The 22,796-nt window shown below is 42.3% G+C and overlaps 1 protein-coding gene across 9 annotated transcripts in view; it reads right to left on the bottom strand.

Annotated features, from left to right (window-relative positions):
* The window catches only part of Lpar1 (lysophosphatidic acid receptor 1), a 116,143-nt gene that overhangs the window by 48,088 nt on the left and 45,259 nt on the right, over positions 1–22,796 (bottom strand). For 6 of the 9 annotated variants that reach the window (XM_075967134.1, XM_075967132.1, XM_075967131.1 and 3 more), the window contains 2 exons: positions 20,349–20,507; positions 1,195–1,942 (listed from right to left, as the gene is read on the bottom strand). In XM_075967134.1, the coding sequence (XP_075823249.1) occupies positions 1,195–1,942; positions 20,349–20,393 (793 nt within the window). In that variant the 5' untranslated portion in view covers positions 20,394–20,507. Of the gene's footprint in view, positions 1–1,194; positions 1,943–14,873; positions 15,087–20,348; positions 20,508–22,796 lie in introns of those variants that run through there. The other 3 variants (XM_075967137.1, XM_075967139.1, XM_075967140.1) reach the window with 3 other exon arrangements.

Genomic DNA, 22,796 nt, shown 5'->3' with positions numbered 1-22,796 from the left:
CTAATTTTCCTAAAGATTTCTGCCATAGATTTCTATAAAACCTTGGACTATTTGCCTACAATTTGTTAAGAATTATAGAGAGTCTTCCCAGCTTCTGCTACTGACAGCCCTGGGCTGCTCTCCACCTTGGCCCAAGACGTTTCTTTTCATAGTGGACAGCAGTCAATGGAGAGGTGCAGAACTGGTCACAGTGCTGAGAAAGAGATCCTGAGCTCCAAACAGAACACCCATCTCCGCCACCAAGGCTGAGGGATCATCACAGAAGAGGAGGCAGACAGAGACAGAATGTAAGAGCCAGAGGGGAGAGGTGGTACTGAGGAATGCTGCTCCCATACATGGCAAAGCTATCTAAATCATGACCTCACAGTGCAGTGATTACCTACCCAAGACCGTCACATGAACAAGACAGCCAAAAGGTTCCCAAGATCATCCCAGCACAGATGGGTAGATGATCTTCAGGACCAACTCCATACTGAGGAGCTATTGCTCATGGGTAGTTGCTGGGGGATGAAGAATCATTGTTTATGGAGGAAGGTAATCAATACTGGTAGGTTGCCTATACCCCACATCTGTGCACATGGGACTTATAGGTTGTCAAAAAATTAAAAAAAAAAAACAAAATCAAAGACATGAAGTTGGGAGGGGCTTGTTAGGGAGATAGAGGGAGAACCAGAGGAGGAAGTGGAGGTACATATGATGATATTTCATTGTCTCCATGGATCAAATGCTCAAAAATAAAATAAAAAATAACTACAGCATGTAGACGTGAACTAACAGATAACTATGTAGGAAAGCATCTAGGGTACCCATATCATATAAAGCACTATCCATTTGAACATCTGTGAAGCAAAGACCTCAGGGCAAAAGTCTTATGATGTAGCCTCTAATAAAAACCTTTTAAAGCTAATTGAAACCAGTTATGCTGAGGCTTTCGTTTGTTTTTATTTTGGTGGTGTGGGACCTTGAATGCTATGGTATTCTAGGGAGGAAAAATCTTCTATGATATCTTTCATCATTTACACCACAGCACTGAGACCAGTATTTAGCTGATTCTATAACTGCAGAAAGAATGGTAAGCTGACATTGCCATAGACTTGCATAATACCAGGTAAATAGCCACACTCTTGTTTACCATTATCATAAATTAATGTGGATACATGACAACACTGAGACTCTATAAAGGTGACAACTCACCAAGCACAATGACCACAGTCTTCAGAAGGCTCATCATGGTGTCCCGATTCCTCCTGGGTCCAGAACTATGCCGAGACATTCTCATAGTCCTCTGGCGAACATAGCCAAAGATGTGCGCATAGAGAACCACCATGACCACGAAGGTTACCAGGTTGAAAATGGCCCAGAAGACTAAGTAGGAGTCACTGTAGAGGGGTGCCATGTTGGAACAATGATCAATATCACAGATACAGTTCCAGCCCACACTGGGTATGGCACCCATCACAATGGCCATCGTCCAGATGACCACAATCACCACCACCACACGCCTGTTGCTCATCCGTGTGTGGAGCTGCATGCGGAAAACTGTGATGTGCCTCTCGATGGCAATAGCCAGCAGGTTGGCCACAGAGGCCGTCAGGCTGGTGTCGATGAGGCCCTGCCGGAGGAGCCAGGTGCTAACAGTCAGTCTCCGCGTATTGGGTCCCGTGTTGAACATCAGGTAGAAGTAGGCCAATCCAGCAAAGAAGTCTGCAGCAGCCAGGTTGGCCATCAAGTAATAAATAGGGAAATGGAAGCGACGGTTGACATAGATTGCCACCATGACCAGTAGGTTGGCCAGCATGATGAACACGCAGACAGTGATCCCCAGTCCCATTACCAGCTTGCTCACTGTGTTCCATTCTGTAGCAAGATATTTCCCACTCCGGTTATAAAAGAAGGCGATAGACTCGTTATAGAAGCACTGTGGTTCGTTCATGGCTGTGAACTGAGAAAGAAGAAGAATGAATGAATGAATAAATAAACGAAACCCACGGATCCAAATATAAAGACGGACAGACAACACAAGGCTCCTATAACATCTTCAAATGAAACCATAAAAGCAAAGAATCTGGACATCTGACCCAGAATAATGTCCAACAGCCACATTGGCCATTTAGTACTCAAGATTAAAGAGGGTGAGACAAATAAAGGACAAGGTCTCTACTTGGTGGTTGTGTGTCATTGAAGTCTTCAAGACAAGCCACATGGCATGCACACATACAAACTTCCTTAAAATACCCAAAACAGTCAAAAATCTTGCAGAATCTGCAATTGAAGTGTTTATCCTATTGAACTTTACTCTGCCCTGTTATTTAGTAACAGAGGTAGTTTCTGAATGGTATCTTTGGCCAATTAGTGTACATTTCTCACCTCACACAGTGGTATTGACTTGTGACAGACATTTTGTAACACAAGCTCGCAGAAGGGCCATCAGCCCCAACATTTCAAAGGTCATACTATGCATCAAAGATTCTTTAGTCAAAGCCAGCATGTACTGTTCAACATTCCTGTGGTCAGGACAACCCACCCCCAGAACTCTCCATCCCCAGAATAGCATCCAGCTACTAGTCTGTGACTCTTGAGAACTTTCTTCCCCCTTGGAAGGCTTACTGTAAGCAGCTGATACCTGACACTACTCCCCAAGAAGTAAAATAGAATCAGTTTAGAGGCCACGCATGCCTCCCAGTGTAGAATGATGCTGTTTTGTAATGTGCTTACTTACTCCTTCTTTTTCTTTTAATCAGAAACAGATGGAGTATATTTGCATACTATTGATACTCTCACTCTAGTCCAGAAAGGTTTGAGTAAACAGTAAAGCAAAGTTAGAAAATAAAAGATAATGAAGAATACAAAAAGGGGAAATGCATATCAACTAGAAAAAGGAAAAAAAAAACTCTCTTCCTGAAACCTTCAGTTCACTGGAAACTTCTAGAATTAGAAAGTAGTCCCTGAAGACATTTCACACTCTGTTTCCTCTTCTCTTGCTGTGAGTCCTAAATCACTAAGCAAATACACTGCTGTATGGTTACCTCTAGGTTCTTCTCTTCATTAAATAAGTCATACTCTACAACCTTGTCTTACATCTCTTGGCATCTTCTGCACAGTCCAGAGTGTCTCCCTCACTACACAGCAGAGAACTTGGTCACTAGTGTTCCATTCCACCTCAAATCTTGCCCTTATTCTAGGTAATTCATCTACTTTCCTTGCCTGTCTTTTCCTTGACTTCACCTCTAGTGACCTATTCCATTACATCCCAGTGGCCCACACCCATGACCACACCTACCCAGAACTGTCTGCTTTTGAAAATACTTACTTGAGACATTCTAATTACTCATCATAATCTCTCATTTTTCAGTTTTTCTCATGTAATGTCTAGTACCTCTGTCTTTTGAAGGTATCTGTTTTCTTGATCCAGTTTTTGATGGATCACCCTCCTATTTTCCATTTGCTCTTTCATCCAATTCAAGTTCCACAGTGATTGATTTAGTCCCTTTATTGTGAACACAGGAGCATAGTCTCTTCTCAAAGACATCGAGATGACCTGAATTCGGAATTTTCTGATTATATTAACAACAACTACTGTGCTAATTATTTCTTTTATTGCTGTAACAATATTACTGGCAAAAGTAAGTCAAGGATGGAAGGGCTTGTTTTTTGAGTAATGGTGTGAAGATGTGGTCTGCTCTATCAGAAAGTCTTGTCAGTAGAGTGGGAAGATGCAGGAGCATAGAATGCTGTAGTCAACTGTTTTTTCCCTTTGTATTCACTCCAGGACTCAACCTAGGGAATGTCGCCTCCCCACACACACATAAAGTGGGAAGGGTACGCCTTCCCACTTTAATTTTCTCAATCATGAAACTTCCTAACAGAAATGTCCAGAGACATGTGAACAGTTTTCAGGTACAAAAGGGTTGTGAGTAGAACATTGTTAAGAAGCCTGAATCTTTATGATCATCTCTTCATTTCAAATCCCCTGTAAAACTACTTGTAAAAAATCCCTTCTGCCAACTAAGGGCATTTATTCAGAGGTCCTGTGGTTGTCTTGGGAAGCCATGACTGTACTTGTCAGACAGAACACAATAAAAAATAATTTCTAGCCGGGCAGTGGTGGCGCACGCCTTTAATCCCAGCACTTGGGAGGCAGAGGCAGATGGATCTCTGTGAGTTCGAGGCCAGCCTGGTCTAGAAGAGCTAGTTCCAGGACAGGAACCAAAAAGCTACAGAGAAACCCTGTCTTGAAAATCAAAAAAAAAATAATTTCTAAATAAAAAATGAAGTAGAACTTGGCAATAGTGGTGCACACCTTTAATTCCAAAACTTGGGAGACAGAGGCAGATGGATCTCTGTGAGTTCCAGGTCAGCCTGGTCTACAGTGAATTTCAAGACAGCCACGACACAGAAAAAGGATGTCTCAAAAAAACCAAAAATGAATAAATAGAAAAAAACGACAAAATTCCTAGAGAGTAGAAATGCCAAATAAAATAAAAGATGTAAGATATCCACCCAGCATTCATAGAGAGGGTCAGTGACAACAAGAAGGAATTGGAGGCGTGGATTAAAACAAACACCTAGTTATTCTGGAGATCCAAGGACTGGGGTGGAGTTGGAGAGGCAGAGCCTCACACAAGGAAAAGCCACAGCTTAAGACACATTCATTACCGGTTTACGTTTATATAAATTACAGAACAATGTTAAAAGTAGGTCAAATTTCCCTGTAGCTTGATGAGATTTTGGAATCTTAAAGGTAAAGAAAGGTTCTAGAAGCACAAAGGAAAAAATAGAGAAAAAGCAAGCTCACCAGATGTGGAAGGTGGAGAGAACAGACACCCCAGTGCTTCTGATGTGGGAGCTTTAGGACAGAGATTCTCAGCCTGTGGGTCGTGACCCCGCTGGGGGTCAAATGCCCCTTTCACCAGGGTTGTATATCATATATTCTGTATGTTGGATTTTACATTACAATTTTCTACTAATCATACATTTACATTACAATTTATAATAGTAGCAAAATTACAGTTATAAAGTAACAACAAAAATAATTTTATGGTTGGGGTCACTACAACATGAGGAACTGTATTAAAGGGGTCAGAGCATCAGGAAGGTTGAGAACCACTGCTTTAGCACAAAACCCAAGGTATGAAAAACTTTGCTGTATAGAGAAAATCTTTAGGACCCTACAGGAAAGCCCCCCACAGGCTCACGAGGAGCTTGACCACAATCACAAGGAAAGTGACTAATAAACACAAGTGCTTGTGCATACACACACACACACACGCATACACACACATGCACACACACACATGTATGCATGCACACATGCAGCCAAAATCCCTGGTGTATAAAATTCATAAGACATGACAATTGTTTTCAAATGGTCAAAAATTCAAACATAAAAATAACTCTTAAATTACACAAGATATAATTTAATAATATTGGCATAAATCTATCATTGCACCAAAAAGTACTTGAGTTAGGAAAGTAGGACGTAAATGTTTGTTCATTTTCTCTTACTGTTTAGATAAGAATCATATCAGGGAGAGACGAGGAGAAAGAGGAAGAAATGCAAACATATTGAACATACTATTTAAATTGTGACAATCGGCAGAAATTACCGGAATGGGCGGAGGTAAAGACAGTGGCTTTGGGTAGTTACTGAAGTAAGGTCACTTTCCACACTGCTGAGGAAAATGTGAGCATTTGGTCTCCAGCTGGCTGTACTGAAGGAAAGGGCAATAGGCAAAGAATGATCCCTGCACCAAAGGTATCTACGTAAGATCTTACTTAAAAGAAACCAGTAGTTACTGTTAGAATCATGGGGACAATATGAATATACTCAGACAAAATTCAGTAAATACTTTCCAATGAGAGCTCTTGCTCTACAGGTGAAATCATTACAGCTCGAAATCCTTGTTGAGTAAGAAGCTGCCAAAGGGCTAAACATGCAGATCAGATAAAAATTACTTTTAAATGAAATGTCTCTCAGTGGCAGAAAGTCGGCATTCACGTACTTCCATCATGCACTGATCGCTGAATCATGGGGTGGGGTGGGGTGGGGTGGGGCCCCAGTGGTCACTGCATCCCAGAAAGGAATCCTGGGCTGGGGGTAGGGCCTCAGTTGCTACTCTGCACAGATGTTCCTTTTGGAAATCTCACCCTACCCGTGCTTCAGTCACGGCAGCCTGTCATCCTGAACTCTAAAGGGTGTTGTTATGGTGCTGTCTGGGGTCTCTGACCTTCATGCACCCCTCTCCGCCTTCCCAGGAATTATGGAATGTCAGGCAAGGACGCAGCTCAACACTATGCCTTCAAAGGGCACTAAACGATACACCCGAGTGCCTGCTGAAGCCACTTCCTGTCCATTTGACACGCCTTTTAACTCCCAGAAGGCAATTACACACTCATTAGCCAAGAGGAAAAACAAACACCTGGCATAAAGCTCACAAGATACTAATTAGACCTCTGCGGTTTAGTAGAGAGTCCAAGAAGAAAGTAAATATGTACTCCCCTGGCATGCTGTAAGGGCATCTTAATCTACGCTGGGTAAGGAACCCGCAGTATGATATAAGCGAAGTCAGCTTGCTCCCCACTCCTGTGTATGCATATGTGCACATAGGTCTGTGTGTGTCAGAGCACAGGCACACGCGTGTGCGCGCATGAGGAAGCCAGAGGTCAACCTAGGGTACTGTTTTTCATCCACTTTGGCTACAGAGACAGGATCTCTCAGTGGCCTGGATTTGGCTGAATAGACTAGGCTGGTTGGCCCATGCACACTGAGGAGCCACCTGTACCCATTGCCTCAGGATCACATGGTCCCATTTCTATTAACACAGTGGAATGTGTGAGGGTATGTGCAACTCGGAGCTTTACACTCTTCCTGAGTCCAATGTCCACCAAGTCACGTGTTCAAAACGTAGGCTCCTAGTCCCGTTCTCTCTTTTTGAAATGGAAGCATAAAAGATTTCTATGTCCTTTTCATTTCCAGTTATTAAAGCTAAAACAATCAAACCATTTACACTATTCTCCGGATAAGAGCAGAAAAATAGGTAGCATGGAATTTATTCAAATGGTATTAGGTTTACTACCAGGAAAATAATCTCTCATCCTTCTTACAGTCTCAAATTAAAAATAAGAAAAATGGCATGATTTCTCATCAGAATACAGCACTGACACAAATTACAAGATAGCTTAGTTCTAGGTTCCTTAGGATGCTGAAGAAGATGCAATAATTAGTCTTTTAGAAATTCATCAAAAATAATACCTCAAGTGGTTTATCTTATAAAGCAAGTAGCAGGATAATACTACGTTTACATGTGGAGAGCAAACTGATATATATATATATATATATATATATATATATATATATATATATATATATATATATATTCAGCGAGACTATTTCATGAAAGCCTTCTCATGAAGATTCTTCTCGACCAGGCTAAAAAAGGGAAACATCATCACACTGGCAGATTCCCAGAGAATTTTAAGTTGTCGCTAAGAGGAGGAATGATAAAAGCTGTTACTAATAGCAAGGATGTGCAGGATTAAATATAGCAAGTCTTCTAGATGCTTCTCTGAGCCAATTAAGAACTACAAAGCAAGGTTAATGGGTTACACCTGGAGCAGATTATCGTGGTCAATGAGGAAATTTTGAATGAATGAAGTTTATGCCCTGGCAATGCTGAAGCATGCATAGGCAGCCCATATATGGCTGTTCTGTTGAATTTGTCCATATTGGGTTTCATGGTCTAAGTTGATGAGGACGACTGACCAGGTCCCTTCCTCAAGAGGGCACCAGATCTCATTACACATGGTTGTGAGCCACCATGTAGTTGTTGGGAATTGAACTCAGGACCGTAGGAAGAACAAGCAGTGCTCTTAACTGCTGAGCCATCTCTCCAACTCCCAAATGCTACTAAGAAGCAGAAATGGTTATGTCTGAGGCTGTGAGTTTGAACTAAAAGCCACTAGTAGTGCCAGAAGTCTTAGCAGTCTCCTTATTAGTAAAATAATGGATAAGGAAAAATATCAGTTCACACACAGTGCAGGTAATAAAAAAAAAGCAGCATCAATTGAGAAAAACAATTAGGGGAATAAGGATTTACCCAACCAGGAATGGTGGTATGGACCTGTAATTCCAGTACTGAGGAGGCCCAGGTGGAATACACAAGTCAAGGTTAGCACAGACAAGCATGAAAACCCTCTGGAACTAGCCAGAGAGGCTGAAACACACACATGGTGGCTTGATAGGGTGGCATGGCTTTATCCATCTGTTGTGGAACATTGTTTTAAGATGTGTTACATGTATTTATGCTGTGGGATATTTGTTTAGTGATGTAACTATGCATTGCATTCTTTTATATTGTATTTATTTAACTCTGAAAAGCTGTGTTACTTTGCTTGCCTAAAACACCTGATTGGTCTAATAAAGCGCTGAACAGTCAATAGCAAGGCAGAAGAAAGGATAGGCGGGGCTGGCAGGCAGAGAGTATAAATAGAAGAAGAAATCGGGGGCAGGGGGGGATCAAGGAATGAGAAAAGAAGGAGAGGAAGACTCCAGGGGCCAGCCACCCAGCTACACAGCAAAACCATGGAGTAAGAAATAAAGGAAGGTTTACAGAGATAGGGAAAGATAAAAGCCCAGAGCAAACGACAGACAGGATAGTTTAAGCTAAGAGAGCCAGAAACAAGCTAAGTTGAGGCCAAATAGCTATAATAAGTAATAGTGAGACTCTCTATTTGGGGGCTGTGGCAGGCCCCACAAAAGGGTCAAAGAGTAAAAACAACAAACTGTACCCATCAAGTATTCATTTATTTAAAAATAATAACCTATTTAATGCATAGGAACTCACATCAGGGTGTATAAGTCACTATCATATACAGAATGCCATTTGAGGCATTATATATATATATATATATATATATATATATATGTAAAAAACATATTATATTATGATATAATACATATTATTTTATTCTATTAAGTATTATTGTGCTGTGTCTATTATATATTATATTTTATATGTTATTATATATACTATATAGTAATCTGAAAGAATTGGAAGAAAACAAAAAATGTATTTATAACTTGTGAATAGTGGGAAGATTTTTTCCAAATGAAACCAAAACATTGACCAAATTTAGCTAATAAAAAAAAATGTAAGACTTCAGTGCTGAAAAACAACAACAAAAAAAAACTTTTAATTAAAGGGGAGGAAAAATGCTTGTATGAAATTTGGCAATTTACATATACAATTCTCCTTAGAGCGAGGAGTAAAAATTTCTTACCAATCAAAAAGACAAATCTAAAAGATCCAACAGAAAAAAAAAACTTGTGCAAAGCCATGGACAGACAATCCCCAGGAGAAAGTCAAACCAGCCAAGAGCCACATGAACATTCTCCTCAGAAGGAACCAGATAAGGCTGAGCAGCATCGACAGAAAGGGCCAATTGTTTCCAACACAGCACAATTAACGTGTCTGAAAATGTCACTGCCTGCGAGGGCAGTCATACGATGCCAGAGAATGGAAACTCAGTACACCAGCTTTGAAAAACGGTCTCACAAAAATGACTCAAATTCACATATTCAGACACTGGACTCTGGAGGGGGTGGGGAGGATCCCAAACATGCCTAAGGAGAGCCAATATCGTATAATTTAAAATGAAGAAGCAACATAAATACTGAACCACCAGAGAAGGAATGAATTACAACATACGCAAGAAACTACTAAAAAGAAATGAAATAAAGCCAGTTCACACACACTAACCATGAAGGCAATTTGCACAGGTTAACATGTGGCATATCATTCTTGCATTTAAAAATTATAGAAATTTATTATAATTATTCATGTTTTCTCACAGAACTGAATGTCCTCAAATACATGCAGAGAGGATAATAATTTGTCAACTTCTGATCTGGATGAAAAAATTAACAGCATTGGGAAAAGAGTAGAAAGGACTTCAATGACCTTGCTGGATGGTAAGTATTCATTTCCTTTATTTATTAAAACACAAAAGGCTGAGAAATCGCATCAAAAGGTTAAGCTTTTACAAAGCAAAATAATGGATACATTCCTGCACGTTTCACCATCGTTAAACATATTTCATCACAAAAATGATTCAATGTAAGCCATTAAAAGAGGAGGTGGGGATGGGGACATCGTGGCTAAAGATGGAATGTGCTTGCCAGAGAAGCATGAGGACTAGGTTCACACCACCAGCAACCATGTGCAGCTACACGTGGACTACACCTGCGATTCCAGTGCTGGGGGCGGCAGACAGGAAGGGCCCTGGGGCTTGCTAATGAGCTACTCCAGCTCATTCGGGGCCTCCCAATGTAATAAGAGACCTCTCTCAAAAAATAACATAGAACCTCTGACCTCCACCAGAACATGTGTGCATGAACAGAACAGAATGTAATTTCTTCATCTAAAACTGGAGAAGAAAAAGTTACCTTTTGAAGGAAAGGGGAGGGGATTGGGACTCACTATGCAATTCTGACTAGCCTGCAAATCCTTATTCAGACCAGGTTGGCCCCCTTAGCCCCAGAGAACGATCTACCTGCCTCTGCCTCCTGAGTCCTGGGATTTAAAGGCAACCTGAGCATCAGGTACTCATTTCTACGGCATCTGTTCTGTTGACACAAAAATCAAAACCCACAGGGACTGAGCCTTCATGGACCACAGACAGTATCTGAAATGAAGTCTTAACTGAATGGATAGGCAAAACTACGTATTCGGTGTGCATTAAGAAACATATCCTACTTACAACTTCTTCTGTTTCAGTTTTAAAACATAAGCAGCAAACACTTATTCTTTTTTTTTAACCCTCACCTACCACTTTCTCTTGTCATTTCCTTACGGGAAAAACTGCTCCGGGAAACTGCTTTTGCTATGAGTAGACTAAGAATTAAGTCATACAATATTCAATAAAAAGCCACTTTCCCTATTTCACATATCAAGAGAAAATTTTAATAACTTTAAGAGAAAACTTGGACCAAAGGTACTTATAAGAATTCTGGGGCTGGTGAGCTAGCTCAGCAGACAGTGGCATCTGTAGTCAAGCCTCACTACCAGAGTTCAGTCCCTAGGTCCTACCTTGTTGGCAAAACGACCTAGAGAATCGAGATGACAGACTCTATCAAGCTGTCCTCTGACCCCCAAGTATGCGCCATGGCATGTGTATGCATGAGTGCACACGCAAGTACACACAAGCATGCACACACACAAGTACACACATACACACGCACACCCACGGGGAGCACAAGATGAATAACTAAAGTGACATATTTTTAGTTGTTTTTGAGACAAGGTTTCACTGTGTAACCCTAGCTGGCCTGAAACTCTGTATGTAGACATACTGAGCTGGCCTTGAACTCACAGAGATTTGCCTGCCTCTACCTCCTGGGTGTTGAGATTAAAGGCATATGCCACCACTGAGGTCAAATGTAATTAATTTAAAAAGAAAAGAAAAAAATCCAGTTTAGCCAGGTAGTATGGCTTAAATCTGTTATCCCAGCACACAAGAGGATGGGGTAAAGCTGGGTGGTGGTGGCTCATGACTTTAATCTCAGCACTTGGGAGACAATGCCAGGCAGATGTCTGTGAGTTCAGGGTCAGCCTGGTCTGCAAAGTGAGTTCTAGGACAGCCAAGATGGCTACACAAAGAAATCCTGCCTCAGAATGAAGAAAGAAAAAAAGAGGAGTGGGTAGGTAAATTACCACAAGTTCAAGGCTATGTTGGGCTGTGGTGGGAAAGCCTGTCTGACAAAACAGTTGTTTTTAATTCTAATTAAATACATACTGTCCAGTGTGCCTGCTGACTGTGGTCCTCACATCAGTGGCACGCCCTCTCATCTCTGCTTGCCTTACTTTCTTCCTCACTGCCAGGGATGTGAATTCCCACACGCTGGCTCAGTGGTGCCTTAGGGCTCCAGGCTCCTCATGACAGTGTGATGTTGCAGGTGAGTCCCTCCATGTGGCCATGACTCACAGAGGTGGGATCACCTGACCACGTCATCTCTACACAACTGAACTCATCCCTCTAGCTTAGCCCTGAACTATGACCTGTGCCACTAAGCTATGGAACTGCAATTCTCCTGGTTGGCTTTATTGACTTACCAACCATAGTTAAGGTCATGCTAAGCAGAATTCTGGAGCAAAGTGCTTAGAGCTGGGGCTCATGCATGAATTCAGTGAACAGTCTCCTATCTGGGCCTGAACCTAGACTCCAACTCCCCCCCCCTTACTGACTGGTGCAGGCTGACCTGACGTTGGTGTGTGGAGATCATCCTCTGGACATCCCACCTGTGAGGTTACAGAGCCCTTGTTCACCCACAAGCACGCACCCCGTCCTTCTAGCTGCCGGGTCTTATGGCTCTACTGGAAGCTGAATGCATCACTGAAAGTTGCTCCATGGCCAACCCAGGCTTCAGAAACGAGGGGGCACCACAGTCCCAGTTCTCACTAAGGAACGCAGAGAAGAAACACACCTTTTCCTTCTCCACAGGCTTCAGCCTGCCTACAACTGCGAATTACCCCAGGGCCATGCTTAAGTGACACTCTGCAACTATGGTATGGCAGGGTCATCACCCAGCAAATTCAGGCTCATTTCTTTAATGACAGGCTCATTACAGCACGATCCAGAGCTCCAAAGATGGAGCCCCTGAACCCTGTGATTATGGTAAAAATAGGACACTGTGACACTCTGCCATCTCTGCTGACTCTGCAACAGAAGTCCGAGTATCGGGAGAACCCAGGCGTAAAAATGACACGCACCAGGGTGGGTGCAAAAGAGAAAACCACAGGCCCTGTAGGGACAAAGAAGTAGCTTCACCAACCATCGCAGACTGAACCAATTACAAGGGCATATTAGAAAGATAAACAAACAAACTCCATAGGTATCTTCTGTGGTTTGTCCTAGGCGCCCCACCACCCCCCATGTGATTTTTATCTTAGGAAAGAAACATTGAAAATGCACCCTCAGAGTCCACAATAAGATACCCTCGCAAACTTGCTGAGTTTATAAACACAGAAGGGGCATAAATGAATTTAAATAGCAATATAAGAAGAAATTTGACTTCTAATCGAAGCACAGATCAAGATGGAAGAAGTCAGAAATCTCAGTGTTTATCTGCACGTGCATTTATTCCTGGCAGCACGTGGGAGTTTTCCACAGAGTGTTTATCTAACGTGCTTTCCTCTGATGGGTCTCCTGGCAAAAGACAGATGCACATCACACACAAACCGTTATGCAGCCACTGCTTGCTCCCTATAAGGAACTCTCACAGCCACCATGGGGACATGGTGAGAGCTAGCATCTGCCTGGTAGCTATTAAAGACTCCACAAAGCACTCAGCCCCTGACTTCCCATCTACACTTTCAAGTAGAGCACACATTGTTTTAATTCTACAACATGAAAAACAAAGCTGAAAGGAAAACCTATAGTGAAAGGCCTCTTGGCGCTGTATATAACAGCTCAGACTTAACAAACTCTATATGGATCTAATCCTATGAACCTTTTCTCTTTCTCAGGTCCATGTATGTAAAGCCAGATCACACTATGGCTTCATTGTGTGGCCCAGGGAACATCATACTGTAATGAATGATTCATAGTAAAATAATATTTCATACAACTATTAATTATTCATACTTTTGCCTAATAAAAATCATGCCTGACTCCTTGGCAATCAAATTTTAACTATTGCCTTAACTTCCTTACATAGAACACTAAAGTGAGCATTTCATTTCTGTAGTCTTGGTTGGTGAAAGTCTCGTTATAATTTCCAACTCCTTCAGAGAGTAAAGAGGAAAGGGAAAGGAAACTGTCTTTTTAAACGATGAGAGCTCATGGGATGGATTAGTAACAGAAGAGCGAATGACTCTGTCTGCTGACCTTCCACGACAACACGATTGAGCACAATATGATGTCAGCAGCTGCTTTCAGTTCTTAGGTGTGATAATGGAATTGTGGTTATATAAACAAGTTATATCTGGCAGATGAATAGTGAGATATGCAGACAGATAAGAGATGGAGCAAAGCTGTGGACTTAATGTTTCATCTTCCCACATGTGAAGCCAATGGGCTGAACTTTGGTAACTGGTGACTCTAGATTGTAGCAGGGGCTTGTGATCATTCTTGAGAATGTTTGAAACCTCTTAATACGGGCTTCTACAAAAACAACAACAGCACACACACACACACACACACACACACACACACGGCAGATGGAGGGAGGAAAGGAGGGAAGGAGGAAGAAGTGGAGAGAGAGAGAGTCTTCAAACTCAGAGTAACATATCCAGAGTTGGAATGCAGAACTCAGTTGCTTTCATCCAACTCAAAGTAAAAGCTTCTAAGACATAGACTTTGAAAATACAAAGGCTTTAAAACAGTTCAAAATATCAGAGGAAAACAGAAAAGGCACTGGAAACCATCACAAACATATACCTTTAATGAAAACAAAATCACTTAAGGGGTACAAACTCTCTCTGGGTCACTAGCGTGAACACAAATGCTGTCTTACACTCGAGAGGCAGAAGGGAACAGCATCCACAACACTGAAGGCAAAGGTCCCTTCCTTAATGGAATCCCAGGGATGGCAGCCAAGCACCTTGTAAGATCTCAGACACCCCTATCACCAAATGACATACTCTAGTATTGAGCTACTGACCCTTCCATTAACATTGAAATCCAAATTACTGTTCAACTCCCCGGAACCTCATCAACCACAATGAAATAAATGTTTAGCTGAGTTCTAGAAACAGAACACGGCAACTACCCCACCCCCTCAGCATCCACAGGACAGGAGGAACACATCACCAATCTCAGTGATCCCTGTCTACAAAACGCATCCTCAGGTTTCCGTGGATATGGAAGCTTCTTACCAACTCCGGACTAGGGTAGCTATAAATCAGTGGAGGCAACTTCCTGTGGCTGTCTGTCCCAATTATCCTGGGACTCACCTTAGTGACATCAGGGCTGGGTGCTGCAGGCCCAGCACAAGAAAACAAGCCTGCATCTTGGAGACCAGGCAGTAGCCAAGCAGAGAACACAAACTTGTCTCACTGCAAAGCACAAGGCCAATGCCTGGCTGACTATACAGCGAAGACATCGGGAGTGACAATGAGCGCTTTCTTCCCTATTGTTATTTGAAACAATCGCCAGCTATTTGTCCATATTAATTAGTTTATGTCTTGTGTTAGGCAGCCTTCGCTGGAGAAATGTTCTTTGTTCCCAGATGAATAGAAAAGCAAACAAAAAAAACCCACATTCTTTTCTTGTTCTTCCACTTCTTGCCTTTGTCTTGGAAAGGGATTCTCAGGCCTTCCCACTTGAATGTGAGTTTATCCTCACACTGGATGGTCAGTTCCCTTTGCAGGAGCAGTTCGTGGGCTGGATAATGTCAGGGTAAGGTGATGGCTCTGTCAAAGCTACTCGTTATGTGCCACCTAAAGAGAGGCTGCCTTCATATAATTCAAGCCTTCTCTGCACCAGGAGACAACAGCTAATAGGGGAGCAGCCATCAGTACAGGCTGAGATGCACAGGAAAGCCTGTCTTGATGGAGATCCTGGCTGCAAAGTCCGGAGGAAGAATCAGCCTATAATCAGGAGGCTCATCATGACCTAGAGCCAGACTCTTAGAGCCAGGGGTCCAAAGGTCTGTATCTCTCCTAAAAAATAAACCACCTTGCTCTGTGATCTAATCATCCCAGCTTGTAGCTAATTCCTCACAAATGTCTTAGTTCCCAAATACAAAAGACCATTGCTATGACCAGTATGGCCAGCATGGGCTGAGAATGGGACTTGCCTACTGTGGTTGGCATTGCTATAGAATTTGTCAAGAACATTGTCAAGACAGGGTTCAAGCAAAGGTCTAAGACTCCAAGCACTCTACCACCACAGGCTTCATTAAGAGTTTGTTCATTTCCTTAATATGGCTTTCAAAATCCTGTAAACCCTCTAATACTAAGACTTTGCCAATTTCTTGCCGTTTAAATACTACATCATGGCTGATTTCAAACAGCTCACCAAATGCTGGGTTTGGTTTGGTTTTTAAAAAAGATTTATTTTACCTTTAAGTGTATGTGTGTGTGTGTGTGTGCTTATTTACACACATGAGTACAGGTGCCCTCGGAGGCCAAAAGAGAACACCGGGTCCTCTGAAGTCCGAGTCACAGACCTATGAACCCCTAGTACGGATGCAGTGCTGGGAATCAAACTCGGATCCTCTAAGAGAACAAAACACACCCTTAAGTACTAAGTTATGTACGGAGCCCTTCACAGAATTCTTCAAAGTCCAACAGTCAGATCTGTGGTCCAGTGGAGGAGCCTCTAGGGACAGACCCATGCCCCACCTCACTGTGCTCACTCTGAACTAATCCCAAGGCTGTGGCTCTCCTCACCATAGCCTACCAGGCATTTGCACATGCTGTTTCTTCTCCCCTGTCAAAAGAGCTCATAGCCATGCACGGGCTCCTTGTTTGGGGTCTTTCTGCAAGAAGCCAAAGTGCTAATTCTAAGAAGAGCCATACTTCTCGGCCACTGTAATTGTGACCCAGCATTTTAACTTGTGGTTTCCTTATCTGCCCATCTTCTACTGCGTTTCTCAACTCGAGGAAGGCAACAACCTTATTTATCTCATTGCACGTAGAGGCCTATCCAGTGGCGGAGCAGTAACAACAATGCATGCCAACGTGCATGGACAATATGCACAAGCCATTGTTCTGAGTCGAATGCATAACTGCACATGACACTTTCCAAACAATGCCAGAAGGCTGGCTTCTTTACTGCTGTTTCTTATGCAAACTGGGCAGGGAGAAGGGAAACACACACCCTCAGGCTCTCGAGGATCTGAGCTCAAGCAGTGTGGCTACAGGGCCCGTGTGCACGCTTCCGAAAAGCGGTGTTTCATGCCATTTTTGTTTATTTTTTAATAATGATCCTCAAGAAGAAAACTTTAATTAAATTTAAATTCTCCCTAATGAAGGAAGTCACACACTACAAAATACAGTTCTTTAGGGTAGGCTTAAGCTTTGGAGATATTTATCATCTCCCCAGATCCAATTTGGGACCTCTGGGGGGCAACAGAATTCTGTTGAAAAATGTATGTTCTGGCTTTCTCCTCTGCAGTTCTGTTTATGAGCCATATGTTAGTCCTTAAAAACACATGGTCTTGTTTTATAGTTTTAATGATCTCTTCCCGTGAGGATTATTCTATGTCTTTCTTTCTTTTCCTTTTATAAGGTGTCTGATGACAACATAGGCATGCTGAAATGCCTGTTTTAACTGCTATGTGCCCTTTAAATCATACCCATACACCTAACTTCATTAATAACCATAACTGACTATCAGGAACTTTGAAGTTCGTGGTGCGATTATCTTTTTACACTCTCCCTTGGTCTTATGTGTTTAGACAGCAGAATGACTGCAAAGGTACCTGACTTCAACAAATACTGCCTCATCAGTATTTATTAATACTGACTAATACTGATTAATACCCACTTAAGTAGCTATGCCAATTTAACCCCACATACACACACCCTGGAAAGTTTTCAAGAGTATCTTTTTCCCTCAGTGTTTATATTAAATAGGATCCCCTTCTACTTTGGAGAGTACTGGACATTTTGATGGAATGAGTCACTTGAAAGCATTTATATTACGCACCAAACCATAGTAGTTTATGTAACAGGGAGCACGGTGGGTAAGCCAGTGTTATTGGAAAAGCTGACACACGACAGTGAGAGATGCTGAAATGTCTGGTCAGGAAAGCCCATGCTAGGACCTAACTCACTTCCCAAAAAAAGGCCAAGAATTGTCACTCTCAGGAACAGCTGCCTTGGGCTTTGAAATGGTAACCTAAAGTAAAACAAACTAAATCTCTTGATCCATTCTCTAAGTCCCTATGGTGCCAAAGATCCACAGGGGTTAAAAGAAGCAAGACGCCCAAGTAGTCAAAAATGTTGAAACTTTGATGGACCAGCTAGAAAAAGAGAAATGGCGTGATGGAGATGACACCAAGCATCGAACATCCCCCAAAACACTCCTGAAAAAGTCAAAGAACAACAAGGACTTATTCATGGTGGAAAACCCCCAGTTAATCAGTAGCAGTAGCTCTCAACCTTCCTGTGGTAGAGTATCTGTTTATACTGTGAAGAGTGTCTTTGCCAAGGAGCTTCTGATTGGTTTAATAAAGAGCTGCATGGCCAATAACTAGGCAGGAAGAAGTAGGCAGGACTTCCAGGGACAGAGAGAACTCTGGGAAGAAAGGTGGAGACACCAACAAGACACAGAGGGAGTCGGACATACAAAAAACAAAAGATAAAAAGCCACATGGTAAAATGTCGATTAAAAGAAGCAGGTTAATTTAATTTATAAGAGCTAGTGGGCCAAGCCTAAGCTAAGACTGAGCTTTCACAATTAAAAATAAGTCTCTGGGTTGCTATTTGGAGGTTGGCAATCCAAAGATATTCCTCCAAGAAAGATTTGTTCACCTTCCTAATGCTGTGACCCCTTAATATACTTTCTCATGTTGTGATAACCCCCAACCATAAAATTATTTTCATTGCTACTTTACAACTGTAATTGTGCTACTGTTACGAATCATAATGTAAATATCTATGCTTTCTGATAGTCTTAGTAGATCCCTGTGAAAAGGTCATTTAACTCCCCTTAAGGGTCACGACCCACAGGTTGAGAACTGCTGTTCTACAGGCAATGAAGAATGACCCGTCCTTCTTTCTCAACTCCCTCTTAAAAAAAAAAACAAAAAAAACAGATGTCCTTATTTTAAATATGTACAAAATATAATAGGCTTCTAAATGAGACAGAAAACAAATGGGTAAAACAATGTCCTGTGCCATCAAGACTGGGTGATGGGGGAAGAAAGACAAAAGACTTCCGGCTTCCTCATATACAGAAGCTAGATTTAAAAACTATGTCCACAAGGTGGTTTGAGTTAAAATGTCCCCCAGGCTCATGCATTTGAACACTTGGTCCCAATCTAGTAGCACTGTTTGGGAGATTCAGGAGGTATGTATTTGCAGGAGGAAGTATGTATGTCCCTAGAAGTGGGCCTAAAGAGTTAAATCTTCAAGCCACTTCCAGATCATTCTCTGCTTCTGCTTATGTTTCAAGCTGTGAGCTCTGGGCTTGCTCCTCCAGAGGCGATGCCTGCTATGTTTCCATGACAATGATGGATTCTTACACCTTTGGAACCAGAAGCCCAAATAAACACTCTCTTCTCTTAGTTGCCTTGTTCATGGTGCTTTAGAACAGCAGCAAAAAGTAACAAATACAGTCCATATGAATGGCACAGAAACAGAGGGGGTGTGTGGATGGAGTGGGGGAGACCAGAAAGAGGGAGGACAGAGGCAGGACAAAAGAGGCATCAGGGAAAATGGGCAAAATACAATGATACATGAAAATGTTACAATGGAACCCAGTATTTTGTGTACTAAATATAAGCATTTAAAATGCCTCTTGCTCAAAGGTACCCATTTTTTTCTTAAACCTTTGCCTAAAATTGAGCGTCATACATGAGAAGCCACACAGGATAAAGAAGAGTCACAAGAAAGGGAGAGAAGATGAGAAACTATACACTTTTGAGTGCTTTGCATACCAGCTACTGTTTTCTCCACTGGAATACTGTGTGAAGGATAATAACACAGGTGGAGTTTGAAGCTGGGGAGGGACAAGGAGGCGTCAGTCCAAGGAACAGGGAGATGAACCAAGGCCTAACGAGTCCAAGTCTCTTTCCCTCCCATTGCACTATGCTGCCTGCTGAGACTAATACACTCGCACACTCAAAGCAGCAGGTAACACCATAATCTAAACAAAGAAGACATCCTGGAAGAATTTCTGCTCCCCATGTACAACCAAAGCACTTACTGAGACGACTGCTCAGAAGTTTCTAGAACTCCATTTTGTTTTCAAGTTTCCCAGAATGGGCCAAGGCAAAATAATAATTACAGGAAAAGGCCAATGAAGAAGTCTTGGAGGGCTTAGATCAAACTGAGAAATATTACTTGTACCACCCCCCCCCAAAAGAAGGTAGAAATAAGAGAAGCAGAATTCACTTCTTCTGGCGTGTCTTGTTTCAGAGCTTGATGGCAGGAGCGCCAATTGGGCATTCTCATCCTGAGTGTGGTAAACTTGTCCCCTGTGAACAGAGGTCAGTTCTAGCTGCTTCCTGAACTACACAGCATCTCTCTCTCCAAAGCACCCCGTCAAAGTACCCAGCAAGTGACAATGAGAGGTGTGCTTGATTCATTGAAGTATGCTTCCTTAAAACTCAGTTTAACTATTACACAAAACCATCGTTAACAACAACAACAAAACATCTCCCAGGTCAAATCACTTACCTGGGGCTGTGAAATTACAGGGACGGAAGTAGAGGCAGCCGCCATGACAGTGCCGTAGTTTGGGGCAATGAGGAGGCCCCAGCACTGCAGAACTGGGCACAGGAAACAATGCTTGCGTTGACTGATCAGATCTCGGTCATGCTAGGAGGAATTGTAAGCCTGCAAAAACATAAGGAAGCCCAGAATGAGGAGGAGAGGACTCACATGGGCTAGGGAAGAGTCACCGGCAAGGTGAAGCAAAAGTCACTCCCCTCAAAAAAAACCAAAAAACAAAAACAAATAACAGCTGAATGAACACAGGGCCTGCTGAGGTAGATCTACCAATGAAAGGCATGCCTCCCATGCCATCTACCAATGAAAGGCATGACTGCTATGCCATCTGCTCACACTAGATGTCCTGGGGAGACAGCATCAATTTGGGGACACATGAAGACTGTTCCAAGAGGAGAAGCTACCTTGTCATTAAATAATGCTTTCTTAAAATTTACTTTTGAGATCTGATAATCTATATACAAAGGGTAAGAGAAGGTCTGCCAAGCAGTTAGGGAAGACTAATGTTCAGCCTTAGCTCTCCCTACCCTTTTGTGGAAACAAAACCAAAAACAACCCTGAGACTTGGAGAATGGAGTCTAGAGACTTGTACACTTTTAAGACATAAGAAAGGGATGAGATTCCATATTTACATTTCTTCAGAGAGCATGGTGAACACTTTAAAGATTTAAGATCAAGTATCCCACTATCACATGAGTAAGTGATGGAAGGGATCAGGAACTCAGGGAGGTAGGGGTTCCACAAATCAGACTTCCTGCCTACAGGTAAGAGAGAGGGAGTTCCTTAAATCCTTTGACTTTCTCAAGGAGAGGGTGCTAAACAACCACAAAGTAAAACCCACGCTTTTCTCATTTGTATGTTCACTAAGGAAACTCAAAAAATGCTGAAGTTCCAGCAGTAAGCTAGGACCTTGGTTCTGTCCAAAGACTGGCCAGAGATAGTACCCCACACCTTTAATCCCGGTACTCAAGAAGCAGAGGCAAGCAGATATTTGTGAGTCCAAGGCCATCCTGGTCTACAAAGTGAGTTCCAGGCCACCTAAAGTTACACAGTGAGGCCCTGCCTTAAAAATATGGGTGTGTGTGGGGGGGGGGAGATATTTTCCATGATCATGTCATATGAGCATTGCAATTTAGTCCATAAAGGGAAAATTTTCACCTGAAGAAGTTATGAGCATTCCTTTCTTCTGAGTAAACCTTGCACTTCCAGCAGCTTCTGTCTCACCTAGCAATCCCTCAAAAGAGATTGATCAAGGATGGCATATGATGGTTCGCACCTCTAATCTCAACACTTGGGGCAGAAGAAGGGGATCAAGAGTTCTAAGCTAGCCTAGGTTATATAGTAAGGCCTTGGTGTTGAAAAGATGAAGGATAGAAGAGAAGAGAGATGAGAGATGGGGGAAAGGAAGAGGGAGAATGGGCGAAGGGGAGAAGGGCACTGGAGAAGGGAGAAAAGGAAAAACTGATAGAAGGGGAAGGGTGGGAGAGGAGAGAGGCAAAGGGGAGAAGAGAGGACAGATTTATTCATTGAGCACCTAAAGGAAACAAGCACATAGGTCTGAGCCAGCCCCTGTTGCAAACATACTTTCTAACTTCATCAGGATACAAGGAGATGCCTGAGTATTGTTCAGCTCTTGGAGAATGACAGCTTCCTTAATAATAAAAGTCGCAAACCAAGGGTCAAATGATCTGAGCCTTGTGTAGTGGGAACAGAGAAGCTGGACAGTTAATCCCAGTCCTTTGATCCCACAGTGTGCTGTGCTACTGGCTCCAGGCTGCTGCTGAGCCTCTGTAGAAATGCCCCGGTCACACAGCAACTCCCACGGCCTGCAAGTTTTCATTTTTATTCTTGCATAAGTATTATGCCTTCACACCACAGTTTGACTCATATCAGCTTTTACTGATTCTAAATGAAGGGCAATCGCTTTATGAACAAAAGCACAGCAAGCAAGCTTCGAAAGCTGTCCTGGACCAGCATCAACATGGGATGCCACAGCTATCCTGAGCCAATGCTGACATCTTCCTCAGCTCTACTCTTAGAAGGAAGAAAAGGACATTGATAATTTAAATGAAAGGCCCAGGGGAAGGGGCAATGGCTTTTTTTACAACAGCTTCTAGAGTGTGGGTTCTACCCTAGGAAAATTATAGGACCCATGGCAACACATGACCTTGTGCTCACCCCTACTTTTATTTCTCTATTTTCCTTGTGCATTTATAATTCATATCATCTTTCCATATTCATAAATGAAGACAAAATTGCATGATGATAACAACAAAAAGAGAGTAAGTGGGATTCTATTCTAGAAGAGTCATACTGTATAATCTAGTCCATTTCGTTTTAGCTCAAGGTAACTTCAGTTGCCACAATACAAAGACTGCCCAGAGGGGAATACAAGCA

The sequence above is a fragment of the Microtus pennsylvanicus genome, chromosome 3 (genome assembly GCF_037038515.1).
Source record: "Microtus pennsylvanicus isolate mMicPen1 chromosome 3, mMicPen1.hap1, whole genome shotgun sequence".
In the NCBI taxonomy this organism is placed as follows: domain Eukaryota; kingdom Metazoa; phylum Chordata; class Mammalia; order Rodentia; family Cricetidae; genus Microtus; species Microtus pennsylvanicus.
Note: the sequence above shows the minus strand (reverse complement) of the source record. Positions and strands in the feature narration are given on the sequence as shown.